The sequence below is a fragment of the Anthonomus grandis genome, chromosome 3 (genome assembly GCF_022605725.1).
Source record: "Anthonomus grandis grandis chromosome 3, icAntGran1.3, whole genome shotgun sequence".
Taxonomy (NCBI): Eukaryota; Metazoa; Arthropoda; class Insecta; order Coleoptera; family Curculionidae; genus Anthonomus; species Anthonomus grandis.
This window is the reverse complement of record NC_065548.1, coordinates 13505377-13523305: the sequence shown is the minus strand read 5'-3', so window position 1 is coordinate 13523305 and position 17929 is coordinate 13505377. Positions and strand designations below refer to the sequence as shown.

Here is a 17929-nt window from a genome sequence, read left to right as displayed (position 1 = left end):
TACAACTGGGTAAATAAAATATAAAATATTAAAACTTTTAAATACATTTTTAATAATAACTTGATTTGAAGTCTTTATTAAATATTTTTTTGTTAAATGTCTAACATGGAACTTTGGAAATCATGGCAAATATTAAAAAAAAGTCAAGAAATTAGAGAAAAAATCGAAAATATTAGAACATGAAATAAAGCAATAATGTCTGACGTAGAGATTTTCTGATTCTCTATTAGATAAATTTCAATATAAGCAAACTGAATATTAAATATAGTAATTGTAAGAGATCGTGAATTTCAAAAAAAAATATTTTTACTTTAAAAAACAATATTTTTTTAAATAAATAGTGAATTATAGAAGGAATCGAAAATAAATAATAAAAAACGTAATTTCCAAAGTCTAAAAGAAAAAAGGAATAAATTATTTATTAAAAAAAAAGATAAAAAACAAATAACAAATTCTTTTGGAACCTAGTTTGGTTTTTAAAATTTTTTTCATCACCCAAAACATTATTATTATTATTATTATTATTATTATTATTATTATTATTATTATTATTATTATTATTATTATTATTATTATTATTATTATTATTATTATTATTATTATTATTATTATTATTATTATTATTATTATTATTATTATTATTATTATTATTGTTACTAATATTATTTTAATTGTAATTTGACCTAAAGCAAATCTATTATTTTCCTATTTTTTAGGCAATTGAGTCCATATTTTTAAAGTAACTGTAGCGCAATAAAAATTGCGAACAAAAATAAAAGGTGTTTACGATGACTGAGAGATAAAATAATGAAGTGTGGTAGAGATAAAGTGTTGTTAATTCAGAGCATCATTAGGTATTAAAAACAGTTCCATATTTCTCCTGCTCAATATGAACGAACAATTAAGATGTTCAATATCGATTGAATTATTAAAATTTTAAATATAAAAAAACAATTGATTGATTTGTTGATAATAAGCGTGAAAAGACTGAAGCAGTTCTTAAGACCTGATGATGGTTTTAAATAAGCAAAACGTCTGTAGCCATGCTATGAAATTTATGGAAATTAATGTTAATCGTTGTTGTCAAAAATATTTGTTCTTTTTTTTTTAAAAATAATTGACAAAAAAATGTGAAATTATTTTTACACTTTATTTTAAGATTTTTGTACAGAAAATTCTATTATATGTATATTATATACAGAAAATGTTATTTATATACAATGAGCAGCTAAAAAATAGAGTATTACAAAATATAAATAAACAAGGTTTCACAGTAAATTTTTATAAATGGAACAAAATATTTTAAATCTGGAATTAATTTTGTAATATTTATTTAACAGTTATAAGACAAATATTACATTGAAAAAATCCATAAGTATAAGATACTGGATCTTGCTGACCATCCTTTAAGTCTTTGGTTAGCAATTAACTCCGTAAAAAAATTTCAAAAAGTTTAAGAAATTTTTAACTTTATTATTGGAGTTTTATACTATAAATAATGTAATAGAGAAATAGCGACTTGCCTTTAAAACTGATTTTAATACTAAGAATTAGAATAGTATTCATAAGAACCTTAAACCAGTTGGTATTTTTCAAGATCTACGTAAGGCCTTCGATACTGTCGCACATCATATTTTTTTTTCATAGACTTGAAACAACTGGCATTAGAAATAAAATTCTAAATCTTTTAAAATCTTATTTGTCTGACAGATATAAAAAAATCAAAGTAATAATGTCTTTTGAAGTTTAACACATGTAGATTTTGGTGTGCTATAGGTTTCTGTATATTAACAGTATTTCTATTCCGATGACACAATGTTATTAGTAAGAAGTACTAGTTAGCAAAAAGCTTTTAAAAAAGCTGAGTCTGCGTTATTTTGAGTAAAAAAAATGGTTAGATGCCAGTCTATGATCTCTGAAATCCTCCTAACTTTTTTATTAAATAGTAGAGGTCTTACCAAAAAAAAAAATTAGTTTTTCATAACTCAGACTATAATTTGAAAATGACAATTGACAATTCTTCATTGATTATAACTTTATAACACAACGAAAGTCTAAATTTATTTATAAATACTATGAATTAACATAATTTGTAAATAAAAAACTAATTAAAAGTGTTTCCAATTCATTAGTTGAATTAATCATCAATTATGGTATCTTAATTTAGGGGGCTGCATGCAAGACAGCAATACAACCTTTGAAAAAAATTGAAAAGTATATTATGAGATGCTATTTAGACCCAAGATATTAAAAAAAAATAATTGAATTTCTTTCATATTTTCCTTAACCATAACCCTCCTTTTCTTCCCTCTCTAATTCATTTTTCTATGTAGTGAAACCTCATCCTCTGTGATCGTGCTCGTGAACATGTTTGACTCTTGTGTCTAGTGATCGTACCAAACTAACCCCCAGCTTGTGTGACTTGTGACTAACTTTATCTCCTTTTTTGTATTGGGTTAGCATAAGACAAAAATTAATAAAAATTAAATTTTCCTTTACAGCCCGATATTAAGCATAGCCGAATACAAGCTACTAGACGACGACGGAACGCTAGTACCAGCCTGTCATACCTCGGCCAACACTATCTGGTCCGCCCTGTATTTTTTGGGCAGCATTTTCCTATTTTTCATAGTTCCTCTTGTAGTGCTTATCGTACTTTATTGCATTATTGCTAAAAATTTAATATTTAACGGGACTAGTTTCCTAGTAAATAAACATATTGATAGTTATTCGATGCGTGCTAGAAAACAGGTTATGTTAATGCTTGGTACTGTTGTACTAAGCTTTTTCCTATGCCTGATACCTTTTAGAATCTTTATCATATATATTATAGTGGTACCAGCAGAAAGCCTGGTGAATTTAAGTGATTTCAGCTACTATAACATACTGTTCTTCTGTAGAATTATGGTATACTTAAACTCAGCAATCAACCCTATTTTATATAACTTGATGAGCTCGAAATTTCGTACTGGATTCATTATATGCTCAGCTACAGGTAGAAGATCTTTATGGCACAAAAGTAGTCCAAATAACCATTCTAGCTCTAGAAGTAGCACTTTTCGGACCAGTCACGAGGGCTACAGAGTGTGCTATAAACCAAAAAACTGCTCAGTCCTTATTAAGGCTTCTACAGATTCCTCAGATACAAGAAGTATTGACTCTGAAAAGGACAAAGAGCAGATTTGTAAAAGTAGAGGGGACGTGAATATATTTACTGAAAAGGTGGTAATTTGCCATTCAAACGGAAATGGTCGTGATGGTGATGATATTGGTGAGGAGTTCCTGACGAAAACAAATAGGCAGCTTGAAGAAGAAACCTTCGTTTAGATTTTTAGAATTGGGTTTGGGATTATATAAGTAAATTATAAATTATGGAAATTTTATTTCGGGGAGTTTTTTGTATCTACCTCATTGCGTCAATGAAGATTTTTTTTTAATATTTTCTCTTTGTCTGGTGCTTTAGAATAGACTAATCTAATTAAAACTCTCTAAGTTATATTTAAAAAAATGGAATTTTGAAGAAAAAGGGCAGTAAAAGAGAACTTTATCAAGAGTAAAAAATAATTTTAAACGAAATTATGAAAAGTTCATCAAAGTTAGTGGTCAATAAATCATGCCTTTTAAAGGTAAAAGAATTAGGAGTAGCTTATTGCACTAGGTCAACTATAAGAAGGGGTAAAAATGTCCATGCTCGCTAGTGATATAAAATTACCGGTAATTTAACACTCGGTAATATTACCGTAAAATTGAAAATCCATAAAACAGCTTTTTAATTTTTTTTTATTTTAAAACTGTAAAACCATTATGAAACACGACAGGAACGTTTTTTTTTAACTAAAAAAAAAGAATCAGAATAGACTACGTAATAGAGTAGATAATGGTAAATAATCATCATCATCATCATCCTCAACTTCGTCATCTGATTGATTCTTCTTTCTCTTTCCTTAATTCAGTCAAGTCCAAAACCGATTTCTTCTTTTTCTATTTCTTGCTCGTCAGCTTCTATTATTCTTAAATGATCTTTTTTATTTAGTTAATTATAATTATAGGCAATATAAGTTAGTGTTCTGGACCTTTCTACGGTAAGTCTGTTTCTTCATTGCCGATGAATTAATCCATGAGTACTAAAGCTTCTTGCTGATGTGGGTGTTGACGATGGTAAATTTAAAATGTCTACTTAGTTTTGAACTGGAGCAAATTTCTGAGCACTAGGCCCGGACATATTTCGCTGGAAATGTTTTTGATAAGAATTTCTCATCAATAATATTATCATCTCTAATTTTGTGCTGTGCGAGTAATAAGATCTACTTGTGAAGAACACTTCGGATAACGCCTTGCAGTTTCATAGATGAACTCCATTGCAGTTAAATTTTTAATTTCAGGTAAATTCTCGCCGTTAGTTTAGTTCTAATAAATAAGAAACATTTGTTCTCTCATTTTTCAAAAATTAAACACCTGGTTTTTCTGGTTATCAACCATAATAGCAGATAAATTTAATACTTGTCACGTAAAATTTATATATTTATAAAGTTTACGGGTAACCCCATTTTTACAAAGTATAAATTCATTAAATACTATAAAAAACATTTTACAAGTTGGTATCGATAGCATACCCATTACCCATACCTAAATGGTAAAATAATAACATGTCCTAATCCTAAAACTTTAATATAATTACAAGAAAAATATTAATAAATTACCTAAATCTAACCCGTTTATTGGATTTTTAAAACCACACAAAATGCATCTGAAAATATCTATATTAATATTATTTAGAACGCGCAGTAATCTATCAATAGGGAAATGCTGTCCATAGTTAGCTGAGTGAATTAGAATGTGAAAAAGAAAGTGATGGCAAAGATTACGGCGGGGTACATTAAAATAAACCTTGGATAAGAGTCTAGGATAATACATCAAACCATTGAGCAATTTAAAAACAAAACATAAATCAAATCGCATACGTCGTGTCTCTAGTCAATTCAGTTTCAATGTATCAAGCATATTAGATCTATGGTAGTTTTCTACCATACAAAGAAATTTATTTTGAATACATTCCAGACAAATAGTGTGAATCCGATAATGTAGTGACCAAATGATAGTCTAATATTCCAGATAGCTTCTTACTAGTAAAGTGTACAGTAACTTAATAGCCTCCCAAGATAGTCTCTAGGAATTACGAATAACAAATCCCATAACTTTTGTACTCTTTATGCTAATCTTTGAGATATACACAGAAAATGACAATTTCTTATCAAACCAGACTCCAAGATCTTTGATTAATGGACAGACTGTAAAGTATCATTATTCATTTTATATCCAGTATTATATTTCTTTGACGTCTTGAAGAAATACAAAAAAAAAAAGTTATACAAAAACATTTTTACCACATTTAGCGAAAGATTATTAGATACTGACCACTTCCATATAGCATCGAAATCACTGAAGCTTCAATGAGTCCATTCCATTGCTCAATATTCCTGTCAAAATTTAAATCATCTGCAAACATACTGCAAGTAGAACATTTTATAAAACTCATCAAATCATTGACAAATAAATTAAACAGAAGGGCTGCATAATGTGATTCGTGCGGAACCCCTAAAGGAACCTCAAACTGAAATGAAATAAAATTATTAATTTTAACTCTCTGTATTCTTTCTGTAAGAAAACTCTCAAGCCAAGCAAGAAGTGAGTGGTGAAATCCCATGGGCTCCAATTTTTGAAGTAGTAATTTGTTATTTACTTCATCAAAGTCCTTCGAGAAATTGACTATTATTTTCGAAAGCCTCCAATAAATCGATCTTATATAACACAAGATTATGCGAGGTTCACCTTACCTTACAAAAGCCAAACTTGTCTTTACTAATCATTTCACTTTCATGCTAACTGATCATAAATGATGCTGTCAAATAACTTAGCAATAGCACATTGATTACAGACATTTACAGTCATTATGGCTTCCAGGCTTAAAAATTAAGGCAATGAAACTGCAAATTTAGGAAATGTGGAAAGTTGACAATGACAAGATAACAGCACATGGAGAGGTTTAGTCAAGGTAAATATCCAGTTTTTTAAAAAGATGGAATATAATCAGGAACTTTATTTATTTTGGTAAATATTTCCGAAATAGAAATTTCTTGAAGTAATATAGAGTCTGAGATCTGAATATTAAAATCAGAGCACGAAGAAGTAGATTTTTAAGAAAATACCCATATCGCTCATTAGGAATATCATTTACTTGTACCATATTGAGATATGAGTATGGCTCTGCCAGGGAGCATACAGGACACACTTCAGGACAGTCGACATTTATTCCATTATCCTCAATAAACTATCTGGCCTCAGGAGGGTTAAAATCTTCAGAAACCATGAAATAGAGTCGTGGTGCCGCTCAGCAGCATCCAGACAATGTTGCTCATGTTTGCTGGCAACAGAGGAATGTATACACCACCAGTAATAATAGATTCATTATTGACCTTATTTCAAAAAAGGTAAACACTTTTGACATTATTGTCCCGATAGCTTCAAAAAACGTTATTCACTTAGAGATTGCCTGAAACGAGTCCTACGTTCTATTTGTAACCAAAATTCGTTTTAAAAAAGAAGTTTTGCTGTATTTATTGAAAGAACATCAGAAATATCTGGGCTATCATTAACTGCTCAAATTTTCATTGAAGAAGTTTTGCTGTATTTAATGAAAAAACATCAGAAATAACTGGGTTATCATCAACTGCTCAAATTTTTAATGAATGCTTAGTATCCAAAAAGCTTTTAAGATAAGAAATAAAGGAACCTAATCATCTTTTCACTGGCAATAGCTAGAAAATGTGAAGCTCCGAATTCGTCCAACAGTTTTTCAGTTTCTAAGGTCACAAAAGTTGCTATATGTGCATTATATTCGGTATGTATTGATTGATAAAATAACAGAAGAGGTTTATTTATAACACAATTGATACAGAATCATTTGGGCAATTTGACCATCTATCCATTTGTAAGTTTAAGGTTGGTGCTTCTTGACGAAACAGTAGTTTTTACTATAGTGTCCTCGAATTCGAGGAGTGGATTTGCCTGGTACTCTTGATAAATGAAAGTGCATTTTCACAGTTCATCTACAATCATAAAAGAATCTAAAACACAGTGCTTATTGTTGCATTTGTCTCCTTCCTAAAATATAATGAAATTGAAAAAAAACAACAAGTAAAATACAAATGAGATGTGATGTATTTCGATGACTTATTACTCAATTATAAAGAGCTTTGGTCTTCTTTGTTAAAAAATTAAAAAAAAAAACCAACATAATTAATTCACCATTTCGTTTCACATTTTATGCAAGGAATATGTTTTTACTCAATAATAATAATTTCACAATTTTGCTCACTTATTTTTGTACTTATAATTACTGAATTCAACATTATTTTAATCATAAAAAGACTAAGACATCCTCAAAACATTCAAAAGCCGTATGTGTAATAATACCTAAATCTGTATTTTGTTTTAATACTTAAAAACACACTAATCTTGTACTGACTTGGCGTTAGCTGGTAACGAGAGGATGGTTTGTATGCGCACCTCATTGTTTTGAGTACTCTATCCATACTTTTTTCGTTGTCATATGTAAGGAAGCTCCTAAGACATAACTATGACCCTCACGAGTATTTCAATACTTACGAGTATATCAATCTTGTTGTTTTCCTGAGAGGACATGTTATCAAAATACAAACAAATTGTACCCTGTTATCCTTTAAAAGTATTTTAAAATTATCCTTGACTAATAAAGCAATTTCTGAGTCGATAAATTCTCCCTGCTGAGAGGTTCTATATCACTAGTATCACTATCTTCTAATATTTCGGTTGGCGTGGTGTTATGGTTACTACTGGAAACATTTATTACAGGCAATTTCCCTATTTTGCAACATTTTAGCAAAAGTTTAAAATTTTTGATAGAATTTCTTTTAAATGAGGTTTAACAATATTGATAGGGACAGTTATTTTTAGGAATAGTCTCTAACATCACTCTTCGGCGTAACGATATTATCCCAAGTACAAAATAAACATCATGCATTGACATCATAACATAGTAACATCATAAACATCATTTATTCAAAATATTAATACTTACCTGTTTAAATACCACGTAGCAAGGCAAAACAATTATAGTTATTTAATAAAAATCGCACTAAGACAGAATAGAGATAACAAATATATAAGAAACTATAGAGAGGAACAAAAAACAATATTTCCAATGCTACCTATCTTGCGGTACTATTACCAAAATTAGCGGTAAAAAACCTAAGTAATATTACCCTTTACATCACTAACCTTGGCTCTATAAACCGCTCCCAATAAGAAAAATGAACTTTTTTGGCATTATTGGACCTTTTTCATAAAGTGAGTTAAGAGCTTAACTCACAGATTTACACGAACTAATGACTAAAGATAAAGGACGGACTGCTTTTACACTTTTTTTCGAAAAATTAAAAATAATTTCTCAAGACGACTCGTCAAAAAGTATTTTAAATAATTTGTTTTCTATGAGTTAAAAGCTTTAGTATTTTAATTTTCAAATTTGAAAAAGAATTTAGGTTACACTGTTTCGAAACGTTTTTTCAGAAAATTTAAATAATGAGTCCCTGGTCAAAAAATCTTTTGTCCATGTTCTCTTTTTTTTTGCAAAATCTAAAGCAGTTTTTAAAACATCAGTGAATTAATATTAATTAATTTTTTTAAATTTAATATTTTAAAGAGGGAACTTTTTACTTTTTTTAAATTACTTTTTAAAAAAATCAAAAATTTGGTGAAAACAATTAAAAGAGAAGGAAACATATGTTGCCGTTTTTGCAGGAAAGACTTGAATCTTTTGATGAATTTTGGATTTTTTTCAAATCAAAATTTAGCATATTTTAAAATTATTATAAAAACGTATACGTATTTAATCCGTCTTTAATACAGGGTGGACCACTTATATGGCAATTACACGTATTTGGGAAACTATAAAATATTGAAAAGTGGATATAGTTTGAAAGCGTCCTTTAAAAACTTTTAATTTCTCTCTTTTTTTTTATTTTTCTCTACTTTCTCCACTTTCGCTGGACTGAAAAGTGTCATTTTCAGTCCAGCATTTTGGTAATCCCAATAAAGAGCACGCATATAGAAGCCATCCTATATATGAAATATTAAACTTATTAGATAAGACATACACGACATTGTTTTTTATATTTAAATTTTAAGCTGAGTGATTTTAGTTTATATAATTAAAATTTCTATATTACAAATTAAATAACTTATAACCATTTATTATTATATACATAAGTGACTATATCCGTATGTTGTTGCATTTACCTAAATTTTATGGTGCTTTTTGCGAATTTTGTATGGTGTATCGTCCCGTATGTGTTTTCAAATTTTGTAAAATTTTTGACCAAAGAATATAAATGCTTTATTTTTAGACACTTAATAAAATAATTATAACTACATGGTTTTTGATTTCATTAATTTATGTTTAATTTAACCCAAAATCCGTACTACGGTCCTGTCATCTAGAAGTCAAACGACTAAGCTTTTTATTAAATATGATGCTGCAGGACCGTCCTTACAACCATAAAGGGCCTGGTTAATTAAATTTTTACAATTTAAATATACTTTTAATTATGAAATTACTTTTGGTCATTTTATCTTAAATTTACCCTATGCTTAACCTCTCCTTCATTTTTTTACCATAACCAAGTGTCTAGCATCCATTTGTGGCCGTCAATCTATCTCGCATTCACCCCGTTAATACCATCAAGAATTAACCTCCAGCTATATATGTAAGTACCTTTAGGCTATATATGTTAAAAAAATAAAATTATTAAAAGAGCTTTTGTGCTAGTGTGCTGTAGACGCATAAGTAGATAATTGCAAAGAAACAATTGTTTTAAGTGCCATAAAATTAATTATTAATATTTTTTAGTCCTATCCTGGCGATCACCCAATACGGTGCCGAAGACTACTATGACGGCTCCCTGGTGTTCGTCTGCTTTAGTAAAGTGGTTGATGTTCTGCCCTGCGTGTTTTTCATCGGTTCCATTGTGATATTTTTTATTTTTCCGTTGGTCATACTGATTTGCGTCTACGTTTTGATCGCTCGCACCCTTATGTCGCATCCAACAAACCTGGTAAGAAATTTATTTTGCCACTTATTTATAATATTTTCGAAGATATAAATAGGGATTTACAGTTTTATTATCGAAGATATATAGTTTTTAGAACTTTTTTGACGAAAATTTCTAAAAAAAAAATCAAGTTTTTGTCAAAATCTCTGGATACCCAAACAGCATCGTACGTCCTGGATACGTAATTTTTATGTCATATTTATGTCCATACGTCCATTGTTATAAAAATAACGTATTTAGTACGTACTTTTGGATACGTAGTACATACGTCCATTAGTTACGTCTCGCGGACGTACATATAAATTTTTAGAAAATGTCTTAGCTCCTATGGATTATAGAAGAATAAAAAAAAACATATACATTTTTGTTACAAATACACAAACCTATATGCCAGGAAAGAATTTTTTTTCAAATATACGTAGTTTTAAATACATTCTAAGTTTTATTCCTAATATTTTTAATTTTAGTAGGGTAAACAAAAAAAAATTATTTGCATGTTTCTTTACTTTGATAAAAAAAGTCAACGAATTCGGTATAAATTAGACAACTGTCAAATCGACATTCCCTCTTGCCAAAGGACTAACACACCCTATAAATTTAGTTAATTTACATGTTGATCTGGTCGAAAAGTAATTAGTTATAGGATTGATTGATTGTGATAGGATAGGACAAAACATCTAAAAAGTATAGATAATAGAATATTTGTCATAATAATATATCAAAATTATCAAAATCGGTCGCAAAAGCAAACCAGCATTTTTGTTGAACCCACTGATTGTCAAATAAGTAATTGGCAACATGAGGGAGTTAACAGTGTTTAAGACAAATGACAGATGCGAGAACGAACGCCCTGCTTTCAGACTTCTTGGCAATATTGGCGTGATAACGTGGGTTATCCCTTTGTGATAAAAGTTTACACACATTTCCTTACTACATTTGAATTTAGTCTTAGTGATAGGAAGGATCTATTATGGTAAGTAAGAGCATATTTATTCATTTTAGTAGTAATGAATTACTTATTTGATAATTTGCTTATTTTAAAATATAATATTAAGGTGCGGCACTACAAGCAGGGATTGGATGCACAAAGATAATGGAAGACTATATTTCAAAATAGTTGCGCAGAACAAATGTTTTTCTTTGTATTTTCTTAAACGTTTACTTTTTGTTTCGTTTTTTAGACATATACATGTTTTGTTTTATATTTTTATGTATTTTTTGTATAATCAATACATTTGCAGTTTTTTATAAATGAGTTATTTTTTCTCCCAAATACATTTTACCACGCAAAAAAGGAGTCATCTAAACATCACGACATAACAACGAACGAACATCTAGACATAACATTACGTAAAATGTCCTAAAAGTACGTACATATGACGTAGAATCCTGCGGAAAGTGGACGTCCTATATACGTCCATATATCACGTAATACGTCTTTTGGGGTACATACTGTGTACGTATCAAGTGGAGTACAAACAAAATATGTCTTTAGTACGTATCTGTGCTGTTTGGGTAAATAGTATTTAAAGTATTTTTTTCTTAAATTAGCCAATTAATAATAATAAGATCGTAATATTTATTTAGCATCAGCTACAAAGGTATACCTAATAAATAAATCATAGAATAGTAGTATTTAATTAAGAATACTATAATATTTTTTAAATTTAAAATTAATATCGATAATAGACAAAATTTCTGCAGTACAAAAGAAGACAAGGAAATATATTTGACTTTTCATGACTAAAAATGGTACATGTTTAAAAATAATTAAAAAATTCTTAAGAAAAGCGTGTGCTCGTAAGTGCTCATGTAAAATATAACAAATGAAATTAGATGTTTAGCACTGATAAATTTTCTGAAGAGGGCCTTGATCTGTGATAACCTAAAGTGATTTAAATCATCACAGATCTTGATTTCAGCTGGCAACTTATTACATTCAATAACCCTCTTATAGAGTACAGAATTTAGCATTTGTATAGTGCTGCATCTATCAAGGATAATGTCTGTATTATTTCTAGTATTATTAATTTCTCTTATTTTATCACAGATATAGGTGGGCCGTAGACGTTGATTCAATTTAAAAATAATTACATACACAACATAATCCTTTTTTTCACAGACAATATACCTAAAACACCTAACATACCAATAACAGGAGTGTATCGATTACGGATCAATCTCTTTTGAATTACTTCAAACTGTTTTACTTGATATTAAGGTAGATTGAATAAGGAAGAGCAATGGCATGACAAGTTTTTCCCAACTATGTACTATATTAGTAAACCCAACTTTCTTGGAAAATATTCTTATTGCGTAATCTGCAAGTGTGAGACAATTTAAATTTGTATTAAAAATTGTACCCAAGTGCTTTATTTCTTATTTATAAAACATGCTCTCTCCATTTACACTGACGTTTATATTGTCAATATTTAACTGATTATTTTGGAAAGAACCCACAAACTTAGATTTACTTGTATTTAAACATAATTTTTTGATACAAAGTCAAATAAAAATGTTGGTTAAGTCATTATTCTTATCAGATTTGATCAACATTGTTTTCCATTATATAAATAATTGTGTCATCTGCAAACTATAATAATATTTGACTAATACTTATCCTAACCGGTGGATTGGTCGTCGAGGACCTACCGAGTGGCCAGCCAGATTGCCCGATCTTACAGCTCTCGACTATTTTTTATGGAGCTACTTGAAACAAAAATTCTATGTCACTCAGCCAGAATCTATCTTCGATCTACGTCAAAGAATAATGGATGCATGTCGCAATATTGACAATTCTCCAATAGATTATTTTATGTCTTTAAGTTAATGGTGCACATTTTCAACAGCTTTTTTTTTGTGAAATAATTAATAAATAAACTTTCTAAAAATTAGAATTTTTTGAGTTTTAGGTGAAATATTAAAAAAGAAACACAGAATTAAGGTTAAAGGATCTTTTTTTGAAAAAAAATCCAAAAAAATTTAAAAAGTTTTATAATTAAAGAAATAATTCTTGTACGAGTAATATAGGGTTATGAAGTTTTCGAGAGAAAATTTTTTTTAAACAATTTTTTTAGATTTTTTTTTTAAATAAGTGTCTATCGCGGGCTAAGAAGTCAGTGAATGCAATTGAAAAAAATCAGGAAATTTGCAATGAAATAGCTTCCAAGAGGGAAAAAAACTATAGAAAAATACTCTTTTTATAATAATTTTCTAAAAACAATGGGAACTCAAATCAAAAATTCTTCTAAATAACTTTTTCTTAGAGAGCTATGAGAATTGTTCTCAATTGTAATCGCTATACTCCTGTCTCATTTATGTTGTGTGTATTAGGGATGTATTCTGTGACCCAAAGAAATATGTTTATTGTGTATGTGTTTATTTTTAAAGTCAAACAATGTTTATTACCTGCGTATAACTGTGATAAAAAAGAATATTGGGAGATGTTCACAATTATAGTCCTATAAACCATACAAATTTTGTCTATGATAGATGTACCACTAGTCAAATGTTGAACTCTATTCTTTGCAGAGGATAAATTGAATTTAATAGTTTACCGGCTAATATTAAGGATTGTGATGGTTTGAACCGGTTGAAAAAATGTGTTTCATCGGATCTGTGATTGCCTGATTTAATTTTTATTCCTAAAGCTTGATTTTTATCATGTTTTATTGTTTATTTTTAAATTTACAGTTTTACACTTTAATTTTATTTAATTTTAAGTTTTATTTTTACACTTTTAACATGCCTCCTATTTTCATTTTTATTTGTTTCATTGTTTTTATTTTAAATTTAGAATTAAGTTTTATTATGTAATTAATTACTACATTATAATAACCTTTGTAGCTTGTGCTAAATAAAGTACAGTATTATTAGATCAAGTAATCTCAGAAAGACATAAAGAGAAAGAAAGAGAGAAATCAGGTTTATTTCGTGAGAATAAGGAAGAATTAGGAGATCAAAATTTTTTGTTACTATTTTTTGGAAAATTTCAAAAAGTTCAAAGCACTTCTCAACTAAATCAACTAAATATCAAACTAAAAAGTTAGGCAGCCAAAAGTCTTAAAGAGTTTTGAGAAACAAATATCAGGCAGTATTTTCTAAGAAAATTTAAAAAAAGTTAGACTAAATTTTTGACAGCTTATGTCAATTTATTTAACGAATTCAAAGATCCTTTAGCTCTAAAAGTCAAAAATAATTTCTTATTAAAAACGAACTTTTTTGGAAAAATGAATAAGAGGCCTATTCACCTATAAAACATATACACTTTATTTATCGTACTTAATTAAACACAAAAAAAATCATTTTAATATATAAACTTCTAACGTTTATTCCAGGTAGGAGTACAAGGAAAAAGTGTAACGGTACCAACTCAAAGCGTTATAAAATACAGGAAACAAGTTATGATTATGCTGGCTACAGTGGTAACAGCATTTTTCATTTGTCTTCTACCATTTCGAGCTTTGACACTTTGGATCATCATCAGTTCTCCAGGATCAACCTTCCAAATAGGTGAAATATTTTCTGTTTATCCACACATTTGTATACAAAAGCCTCTAAAGCTTTTTTTTCCGCATATTAGATAGGGCATTTCTACCTGGAAGATGTAAGAAAACATCTTAAGTTAACTTTGTGTCCCAAACAAATTACGTTTACAGTGCTATCAAATAATGTAAAAATTTCTTTCGTTTTTTGATTTTAGGTTTTGAAACGTACTACAACATTCTCTACTTCTCCCGGATTATGTTTCACATAAACTCGGCAATTAATCCGATTTTATACAACATAATGAGCTCCAAATTTCGGGGAGGCTTCTTTAGACTGTGCGGGGTGAGACGAATAAGACGGCAATTTAGAAAGACTGAAATAATTAGGTAAAATAAATTACTATTTTCCTTGTTTCTGTATTTAATTGTTCACAAATATTTGTAGAAAAAGCACTACTAGTTCTACAACCCCTAGCACTCAGCCGACATCTGACGGAGGCCAAAGAAGTAGTCGTAGCAGGTTTGTTATAATATTTATATAACCTTTTGTATATTTTTTATATTTTTAATTATAGGTTTTCCAGTGGTTTAAAAGAAGTAAAAGAAGACCCTAAAGAAGAAGAACGATCCGCTGAGCCAATAAATAAATCCAATTTAATAAAAAATGTGTATATAAGGGCCCCCTTGCAAATCGCAGGTGCTGTTAGTTGTAATAAGATCAGTACAGGGGCGGAAATTTATGTATAATCGCAAGAACTAGGGTGCATTTTACGGACCAAAGCAGTTTAGTTATATATACTAATTGTAGAAAAAATCAAAAGCTTTAGTTATTTTTTAGTAATTTTTTTTAGGAAAAAATGACCCATCAGTATTTTTCAAAACGTTATTAGCTGACAATAAAAAGTATACTTCAACGCCTATAAAAGACGCCTATAGAACAAAATGTTATTCTTTTAAATATTATTGTAATGTGTAAATAAATTAGTATTAAAATAGTGTAAATTAATAATGAGCTTTTATATTTAAAGAAACTAAAAAGTATTACAAACACTGCCACATGAAAAACCTTATGCAGTATTATGTCAACATTGCGAAAAGTCATATCTAATACAACTTAAAAAATGCTATAAAACATAAAGACATTCGCAGTACCTCTAGTCAATTTATTTATTAAAAAGATAAATATATATTTAGGTTGTCCATTTATACAATTATAAAATAAAATGTTTAGAATTTTTATGTATTGCTGTTTTATTGAAGTATCGCGGCTTATATATTATTTCAAGTCCTACAAGAGCAAGTTTGAAAGAAAGTAAAATAAATAATAAAGTATGTATTATGTATTTTGCCAATTGCCTTGCATTGTTGATTTAAAGCCGTTATAGATAAAACTTCTTTTAAACAAAGTTGTCTGATGGCGTAGTATAGTAAAAGAATGAATACTATGAATAGAACGTGTGTGTATCGTAGTCCTCAAAATAAATTTATCCTTCAACGCATATAAGCAGCATTGTTGTATGTCAGTAACTTTTGAAAAAAAAATGCCAATGTGACAAACTCTTCGATTTTCCATTCTCAGCCATCCCAACTCCCCGATTTTACCACTAACACGATCATGTTTTCTTAAGCCAAATATAAGCCTTGTACGGGAATTTTGAACTTTCTAGATTCTATATAAATATTGTGTTCATATATCTAAACAAGGGCCATACACAAAATCAGAGTAATTAAAATTCGATAATACCAACGAATCTCACAAGGTTTTTGGAATTTGTTTGCTTAAGATGTGTCTACTAGAATATAAGAGCTTTAAGGAAAGATACGCTTTCTGAGTAATTTTGACAACGTGGTGTTCTGGATCGCATCTCAGTGTACAACCACACCCAAGTTTTTTGAAGTCTCGATAGCAAGAATTTTTTATACCTTTAACATGTATGTTTAAATGTTTTTTTTATAAAATTACTCCGCGCTTTTGGGCCTAATATTAGTTAGGAATATTTTGACGTATTGTATTTAGTTTTTAACAGTAATACTGAGTTACTATTTTCAACAATAATATACAAAATTCGAAAAATAAAATATTTTGAGGGTGTGTCCAAAAAAAGGATGTTTACGATTGTTTAGGGTTTATGGAAGGAAATATACCTGCAGCCCTGCAAAAATATTTTATCTAAATTTTGATTACAAATTGTAAAAGAAAATGTGACGGCAGTTTTATCCCGGAAGATTTTAATAAACAAAGTAGATTTGTACGTGGCATGGTTTATCGAGAATTGAAGAGCGCCCTAGGTATATTTTAGGACATCCACTTTTGAATACTAGATACGTATTAAAAATTGCAATAAAACTATGTGCAAAAAGTGTTATCTGATACAAATCAGCTTTGGACGGCTGTATCGTTATTTAATTAAAGAAGAGGTTTTTGCGGTCACGGATATCCGGAGAAAGAATATCCTAACAAATAAAACTGATGACTCTGATGATGTTGTTGCGCCCATATAAAATCATTTCCATCATATCAATGTTACTACAGCAGAATAAAAGACGATAGCTTGATCTACACTTAAACATAAGGAAAATGCACGATACAAAAGCAAGAAGCGTTCCTCAGTACGATCAACAGAAGGTCTCTTTATTATTAAATTTTCCACATCTATAGCCTACTATAAAAGAGATTTGTACGTTTATAATTTTGGAATACACTGTTTTAATACCAAAACAGGTTTTATGAATGCTTGGAATAAAACTAAGGGTGATTAAAATAGAATTTGGGGTTTTTCATTAGAAGTGTTCCATTTAGAAGTTTAGACAAATTTACTATTTTGAAACTTTTTTATTATTGAACTAATTATTTATTTATTGCACTTTTTGGTACACAAACAGAAAATGTCGCAGACTATTATTATATTACAATTTGCATTGTATTATAAATTAACAATATTAATTATACAGGGTGTTTCAAAATTCATTACATATATTTTAAGGGCGTATTCCTGAGGTCAAAATAAGACTTTTTTTTCCTATAAACATGGGTCCTAAAATGCACCCCCTTCAAGCTACAGCCATCGCAAGAAGTGTACAAAAAATCCATTTTTTAAAACTGTGCCTACAGTTTTGCATCAAATTTAACGAAATTTGGAATACCCCCGTTTCTATTTACTTTTTATCTTAGAAAAGGCGTAAAACTAATTTTAAGGGTTAAACTAAGGAGGTGCACACTTTTGACGGCCAAAATTTTATTTTTGAGGTTTTAGTAGTAGGCTGTGAGTATTTGTTTTAGACATTTTTTAACTT

At 29.0% G+C, this 17929-nt stretch overlaps 1 protein-coding gene across 2 annotated transcripts in view; it reads left to right on the top strand.

Moving 5' to 3' along the window:
• LOC126733857 (thyrotropin-releasing hormone receptor) overlaps positions 1–15874 on the top strand; it is a 118056-nt gene extending 102182 nt beyond the window's left edge. Inside the window, exons 5-9 of one of the 2 annotated variants that reach the window (XM_050437278.1) lie at positions 9947–10151; positions 14486–14660; positions 14851–15022; positions 15081–15155; positions 15211–15874. In XM_050437278.1, the coding sequence (XP_050293235.1) occupies positions 9947–10151; positions 14486–14660; positions 14851–15022; positions 15081–15155; positions 15211–15382 (799 nt within the window). In that variant the 3' untranslated portion in view covers positions 15383–15874. Of the gene's footprint in view, positions 1–2501; positions 9469–9946; positions 10152–14485; positions 14661–14850; positions 15023–15080; positions 15156–15210 lie in introns of those variants that run through there. The other variant, XM_050437277.1, reaches the window with a different exon arrangement.
• The last annotated feature ends 2055 nt before the right edge of the window (positions 15875–17929 follow it).